The sequence below is a fragment of the Coptis chinensis genome, chromosome 4 (assembly GCF_015680905.1).
Source record: "Coptis chinensis isolate HL-2020 chromosome 4, ASM1568090v1, whole genome shotgun sequence".
Taxonomy (NCBI): Eukaryota; Viridiplantae; Streptophyta; class Magnoliopsida; order Ranunculales; family Ranunculaceae; genus Coptis; species Coptis chinensis.
This window is the reverse complement of record NC_141459.1, coordinates 57,902,436-57,910,374: the sequence shown is the minus strand read 5'-3', so window position 1 is coordinate 57,910,374 and position 7,939 is coordinate 57,902,436. Positions and strand designations below refer to the sequence as shown.

General features: G+C 38.2%; 1 protein-coding gene across 1 annotated transcript; it reads right to left on the bottom strand.

The window, feature by feature from the left end:
• On the bottom strand, positions 1 to 7,475 carry LOC147504156 (uncharacterized). Its single transcript, XM_086605080.1, has 11 exons — positions 7,453 to 7,475; positions 6,618 to 6,812; positions 6,323 to 6,425; positions 6,137 to 6,226; positions 5,781 to 6,038; positions 5,038 to 5,122; positions 4,824 to 4,987; positions 3,642 to 3,674; positions 700 to 1,987; positions 469 to 587; positions 1 to 369 (listed from the first exon to the last, which is right to left on the bottom strand). Exons 1-11 carry the CDS (start codon positions 7,473 to 7,475, stop codon positions 1 to 3), a joined length of 2,727 nt encoding a protein of 908 aa, XP_086461206.1.
• Positions 7,476 to 7,939: the final 464 nt, after the last annotated feature.

The window sequence follows — 7,939 nt, the reverse complement described above, 5'->3', positions numbered from 1 at the left end:
CTATAATTCTTCCTCTCCATATCTTTCCATCACTCTCTCTCCATCAGATTCAAATTCATACTCTTCATCTCTCTCATCCTCGCTCTCCTCATCCGACACAAAATCTTCTTCATGAAGCTTTCTAACATTATTCGCTCTTGATGATTCTCCAACCATACCACCTGTAAATCCCGAACCGGGATCAACTTCTTCATCATCCCCACCATGAGCAATCCATCCTTGTGCCTTACTAGCTTCACTAGCAAGTAATACATCTACCTCTTCTTCTTTTTCTTTCCTATTCTTGTCGATGAGTTTGGCATTAAATTGGACATAGACTAGATGTTCCAACCTTGCTGCATCAAGTCTATTCCTTTTCTTTGTATGTATCTACACAAAGAAAATGGAAGTTAAAATACTATTAATACTCTGACTCTCTTAGTTTTATTTATTTAACCACTTACTACAAACTTTCTGGTTAGTACTTACCCCCTCAAAAGCGCTCCAATTTCTCTCGCATCCCAATGAACTTGTAGTCAATGAGAGGATCCTTGAAGCCATTCTTTGCAAGTTTAGAGTATGATTGCCATAGTTAGACCACCATCCAACTAGTCAATAGATAAGGCAATAAATCCAAATATAAATAGTGTTAGTGTGTTACGTAGTATTAAATAATATCAGACGGAATGGAAATGAGTAACTAAGTAATGAATATCTTACCTGGATCATACTTATCATCATTCTTGGCGCATCCCGCCGCAGCCAAGGGTCTACCAAATGCACCTTCTTTTTTCTTATACACCAATAACTCATCATTTGTGACTTTATTTTGCATATCAAAGTCACCATGGAAGAAGTGCTCCTCTATACAAAGAAAAATCCCGTTCATGACAATTGGATCCTTTCCTATATCTTGGTCTTTGAAGTAGTAATAAGGATTCAAAAGGTAGGCAGCCAAATACAATGGACTATCAAGCCGACCAACACCTTTTTCTTCGATAATATCTATGACTGGATTGTAGTTAGCTGCCACATTTTTGAATGTTTCTTTGATATCTTTCTCTGCTTGCTTTCGTTCACCATGTAAAAAGCCCATAGATGGCTTATCTCCGTCAGCAATGCGAAGCACTTTCACTAAAGGAGCAAATACTTTCAAGCATAGTGTTACCCCATTCCAAAAAGCCATACTTAACACGTTAGAATATGCCATTTTCCCCTTTGCAATCTTGGACCATTTGCACTCTCCCCATTCATCACTAGTAAACATAGTTTTCAACTTCTCTTTTTTATCCATCAAACTTTGCAAAGTCAGGAAAGAAGTTGCAAATCTAGTAACTCCCGGCCTCACTATGTCTCTTTTTTTTGTAGCTTTCCTCATCATCGACAATGTTTTATGATGTGAATAAATGAAGATAGTGAACGCCTTTGCCTTATCAATCACTTCTTTGAACCTTGGTAGCTTTCCAATCCCTTCAAGCATAAGGTTCAATGTGTGAGTGGCACATGAACTCCAAAGCAAGTGTGGTCTCTTGTTCCTCAGTAAAACCGCCGCGACTATATTGTTAGAAGCATTGTCGGTCACAACTTGAACTACATTTTCTGCCCCAATTTCTTCAATACACTTATCAACATAAGAAAAAATAAATTCTCCAGTGTGTGACTCCTCTGAAACTTCCTTAGAAGAAATGAAAGTTGTGCCTAGCTTGCAATTGACATATAAATTCATGATGCTCCTTCTTTTTTGATCGGACCACGCATCCGTCATAATAGAACACCCACTAGTAGCCCATTCTTTTTTTTGCTTCTCGAGTGAACTTTTGGTTCGCTCATATTCTTCCTTCAACAATGGCTCCCTCAACTGGTATTGGCTTGGAGGTAGGTAACCTAGGCCAAATTGACCAACCGCTTCAACAAATCTTTTGAAGCTATCATTGTCAATAGCATGAAAAGCAATACCGGTTTCATACACCCATCGAGACAAATATTGATGCACGCTATGAGTTCTTTCCTTCCAAAGTGTATCATTAATATTTTGTTGGTGCATCTTTTTTCTTGCATCAATTGAGGAATCAGGAGTGATAGTGGATGCAAACTTATCCATAGGCCCTAGAGTATGTGGCCTCTTCCTCGACACCACCTCGTCATCTTCTTCATCAATAATTTGAACTTCTGCTCTTACTTCTGCAATGTTATGGTCTTTCTTACCCTTCTTAACTTTTGCTCCTTCTAGTGCAGCTTTACATTTGGCTTTATCTTCGTCGTTAGACTTTGGACATGCTGTTACTTGTCCCTTAATGTTCGTCAATGTGTAGCTTCATTCAATAAATGCCCCCACTAATTTCTTTATTGCACAGCTTACATTTTAACTTATCCTTGTTGTTTGCATCTCTCAACATCCCATACTCCCAACCAACATCGTCTGAATCACGTTTCAAAGGATCAGATTCAGATTCGGGCACGACATTAGATGCCGCAGAAGAAGTAACATTACCAACCATTGAATTGAAAATATCACAGCATCATACAACAATTAATAACCCAAAAAGACAATTCAACCATGTAAGTTACTAGTCGAACAAAATATATGATATAGCTAAATGAGTTGTCATTCATTCACTTAATTTTCTCCAAAAACACACTAGCTTATAGTTTCTAGGCATAGAAAATATATGAACCTACTAAATACTATACTGATATTAATTAGGATGACATAAATATTCTAGAAAAGTACACAATAAAACATGGCATTAGTTTTAACTTTTAACATTGAGCTGCTGCTGGAAGTTGGAAGTTAAATGTTTTCAATACTCAAAAACATTAGGCAACCTATTTATTCACACCTAGAGCATATTATGGAACTGCTTGGCTTGTGTACACTCAGGCTCATTGTTTGCATTTATACGATTTGTGAGATTTGGTCTCATGTTAGTTCCATACACGCATACATTGTACAAATCAGTTCATGTTATGTTAGATACAAATTTCTCAAGCGCCTTAGCAATGGTTAAATTTGTAAACCTGAAATCAATTGGCCTCAAATCTGATGAGAACAAAGAGGCAGTTCGTGAACCTGTTGGCTTGTTTATACATAGTAATTCCCTGCGTCTTTATTATTAAAGGGTGTTAATATTCTCACACCCTTACACTTGTAGAATGCAAACTGGAGTCTGAACATATAGGTAGCTATCTTGGTGCTGATTTTTTCTAATTTATAAGTTTATGATCAACTAATATTTAACATTCTCATCGTACATCAAGTACTCAGAACTAGCAATTCCTATGTACCCAATGCTAGAGATGATAAAGCAGATCAACAAAATATACAAGGAAAAAACGATGGATAATCCTGACTTTAGCTTTCCTAGCTAGAGTTTATTTTGTTCTGTCTCTAATAAAAGTATACAATGTCGGAAAAACGTGATGATCTTGAAGATAAGGAAGTTAGTACCTTATCTTGGAAGTTGGGAGACAACACGAGCTGCTGCTGAACGAAGTTGGAGCGAAGTTGGAATGAAGTTGGACGAGCTGCTACTGAACGAAGTTGAATACGGGGTTTTTTTTTTGGTAAAGAATACGGCCTTTGATTTGTAATTTCACTAATTTGAGTAATTTGTTATAAGCCCTATTGGGCCTTGCCTTCTTGGGTTTTTTTCAAAAAAAACAAATATGGCCCGACTAGACTGATTAGCCCCCTCCTGGACCGCCTAGTAGGATCGCCTAGTCGGGTTACCGACTTGCCCACCGATTATAGCCTTAGGCGAGTCGCTTGGGCATCGCCTAGCGCCTAGCCACTGCCTAGGCGGCCGCCCAGGCCGATTTTAAGAACAGTGGGTAGAAGTAGAAGTTCTCCAAAGAATGATATATACATATATATCTCGAGATTTATAGTATATGCCAAAATTTTGATTTTGATTTGCAATTTTGATATTTTGATATATGCGAAAATTTTAGTATTTCAGTAGATGTTGGCATTTTGTTTCATGTGTAAACAATTTGCCACATAAGCTGCTTATATTTTGCCATGTAGAAAATGCAAAAAAACGAAATTAAAAAAAAAATGGACACATCATCACTTAACTGATGGATGCTAACAGATTGCTATTTTTGTAAAATCGGGCATAGTACATTGATACATTTGTGAAAAAAAATTCTATGTTGATATAAGTGTTAATAGGACCTAAGTACATTGCATATTTCTACATTTAAGCCTTAGGCTAACAATAAGTTACTTATCGACTAAGTTTTGTTGATAATGTTTTAAGGTTTTAGTTATCAATAATGACGCAAAACTACTATCTTAATTCAGTTACTACAGTAGTTTAATAAAATATAACAATGATAAACTTTTTTTTTAAGCATTTAGGGGTTAGGCAGACCCCAACCTGTATTAACAAGCTCTCAAGTACACATGACCTGCAGCATCCTCTTTTACAATTTGTTCTAGACTTTCCTCTAAAGGTGGCAGGTATAACATATCAAAAGCAACATTACAATTAGAAGTCTTAGCAATAAAGTCTGCTGCCCTATTATTTTCCTGAAAAGTATGGCTGTAAACAAGCTTATCAAACCACGGTTTTAGCAGCTTGATGGTGGCTACCAAACTCTGACAGCACCAAGGAGCACTCTCCGAATCTATCTAATAGTATACATATTGCTCTGAGTGAGTCAGACGCAACCTTTACCTTCCTAAAACCCATTACCTTGCATCCTTTCAATCCTTAAAGAATTGCTCTAAGCTCCTGAACAAGAACTGAACTAGAAGGACTACATCCCTTGTACATGAGGTGCACTCCTCCTTCTAAGTTTCTAACCAAACCTCCATAACTCGAGCCATTATTACTTACTGATCCATTAGGATTCAATGTGACTTCATCTGCCTCAGGTGAAGCCCATGTACAAGTGATAAGGACCTTTGTCACAAACTGAGTTTTTATACCTAGTCGCTGTAGTAGAACTCTTGTACCTGGTGAGTCTTTAATCTCCTTCAGTTGCCCTTGTAATGAGATTTCTACTGATTTAAGATAGTATTGCCAACTTCAGAGATTGCTTGCTGCTTACCTTGAAATCTTCTACTATTCTGTTCCACCCATATAGCATTGATGGTAGCGCATACAAAAGCCTTGAAGATATCAGCATGAATTGACTTTCAATTAGTAGTTTGAAGGATGTCAAACCACTCAGCATTTGAGTCCTTAACAGTTCCACTTAAGCCCAATTCCCTCTTAATTCTAGCCCACAGTGTTCTTGAGAATGAGCAATCAAAATAGAGATGTTTGGAGTTTTCCCTTGAGCTATTACATAGGCAACATGAAGAAGTGGATAGGATTTTTCTGACTATTAACCTATCTTGGGTCAAAATTGATCCCGAGAACAATTGCCAGCTTGTGAACGAGTGCTTGGGGTAGTCAGTTTTCCCCAAACCAGTCTATACCATGGGACTTTAGCACGAAACAATTTCAAAGATTGATATGCAGACTTTGTTGTGACCATACCTGAACTAGTCTCAGTCCACACCACCTTGTCCTTATCCAAATTTATATGTATTCTCGTATTAAGTATCCATAGTTTGACTTGACAATGGGGGAGATCGTGCACAGCAACACACCAGTCACCGGATGAGATAAGAGAATCAACAATGGAATCCTCAAGGAAGTTTAGAATTAATCTGGCTTCTGTATTCAGCCACAAAGGTCGGCTGGAACACCAAGGATCATGCCAAAGGGAAGTGTTTCAGCCATTGACAATCATGTGTCTAATAAACTGGCTTGCTGTCTCCCTATGATCCAAAACATTTCCCATACCCAAGAGTAATCTTTGGACACCTCCATAGTCCAGAAGTGCTTGCTTGTAATATGGTATGTCCACACCCATTGTGCCCACAAAGATTCCTCCTTACTGGCAATTTTGAATACAAGTCCACAATAAGCAGCTTTATTCCAAATTTTTGGGTCAATTATACCAAGGCCACCTTCTACCTTTCTCAATCTGATAGTGGATGAGCTTGTTGGATAGACTTTCAACTTCATGTTAGCTCCACACCATAGATATCTATTACACATCTTTGTAACACGATCCAAGACAGTCATAGGCAGAATGAAGACTCTAGCCCAATATGTATGGAAAGAAGATAGCACATTTTGAACAAGTTGTAGTCTACCTGCATAAGATAAGCATCTATTCTTCCAATTAGAGATTCTGCAAGTGATTCTCTGTATAAGAGGAAAACAATCTTTGATGCCCAGCCTTGCTGAAAATAAAGGTAGGCCTAAGTATGATATGGGTGGAGAAGCAGTAGTAACTCCCATGCAGTCATCCAGAACTTTAGTTTCATCAACTGTGAGACCTCCTGCGAGCAAAGATGTTTTGGAGGGATTGGGGTTAGCCTGGTTAATGCAGCAAACGTTTCCAAATCCTGCTTAATGGCCATGATAGACTTTTCATCCCCTCTACAAAAGATCAAAATGTCATCCGCAAAGCACAGATGAGTTATATTCAACTTCTTGCATTTTGAATGAGGTTTGATCCTGCGTTCCTATAGGCTATGAGAGAGAAGGCCACTTAACAATTCCACGACAAGTACAAATAGGTAGGGTGATATGGGATCCCCTTGTCTGAGTCCCCTTTTACCTTCAAAATACCCATGAGGCATTCCATTGATCAAAATGGAGAAATGAGGTGCAGTATAACACATTTTCACCCAATTGATAAACTTGGTTGGGAAGTTGAATCTGTGGAGGATAAGTTCTAAAGCTTCCCATGAGAGAGTATCATAAGCTTTCTTAAGATCCACCTTGATAGAGCATCTGGCAGTACCATACTTCCTTGTGTACTGCCTAATCAATTCATGTGCCAACAACAGATTGTCTTAAATTAATCTGCTAGGCAGAAACGCTACTTGGCTAATAGATATCAAAGATGAGATGAAAGGTATTAGTCTATTAATAAGAATCTTTGAAATGCATTTATAAATAATATTGCAACAAGAAATGGGCCTAAACTCTTCAACTTTTGTAAGGCTTAAACCTTTGGGGATAAGGCATAAGAATGTAGAGTTAACACCTCTTGGAATATTGTGTCTTGAAAAACAAGAAAGAACAGCTGCAGAGAAATCATGTCCAAGGCAGTCCCAGTTGCGCTTGTAGAAGCAAGCATTGTATCCATCAGGCCCAGGGCTTTTATTGTCATCCATACTAAAAATAGCCTCCTTAACCTCATTTATAGATATGTCACTACATATAGCGATGGAGATTGCTCGGTGAGCCTAGAGGAAAGATTCTACTTGGGGAATGATTTCTAATTTGAGACACGAAGGGTTTGTAGGAGAAACTTGTCTTAGAATGGACTTGTAGTATTCAATAAAGGCAATTGCCACCTTTTCTTGTCCCTAACATCTTTGTTGTTGCATATCCGTTACCACCAAAACATAATTTCTGGCCTTCCTCTCCTTGATGGAATTGTAGAAGAATTCAGTACCTCTGTCTCCGTGCACTGTCCATTTAGTATAGGATCTCTATTGTAGGTCTGCTTCTTCCAGTCTTATGTTCTCACAGAGTCTATTTCTGAGCTTCTTTTCCTCCAAACCCAAGTTAGGATCAAGAGGCTGTACTTGTAGTCATTTTTGCAGCTCTTCTAACTCCTTCCTGGAGATTTCAGTTTGCTGGTGAAGATTGGAAAAAGATTGCTTTGACCACCTTTTCAATTTTGATTTGAGCAACTTCAGTTTCTGAGTAAAAACATACATCTCACTACCATACAACTGAATGGACCAGCAAGATTGCAAAGTATCCATGAATTCTGAAGTATGAATCCAAAAATTGCTAAATCTGAACGGTGGTTTACACCTGTAGGCATCTATCCAAGAAACCATAATAGGTGAGTGGTCTGATATTCCTTGAGTCAAGAAATTGGCAACAGAACTTAGGAAAGTGGCACTCCAGCATTGATTCACCAAGCACCTATC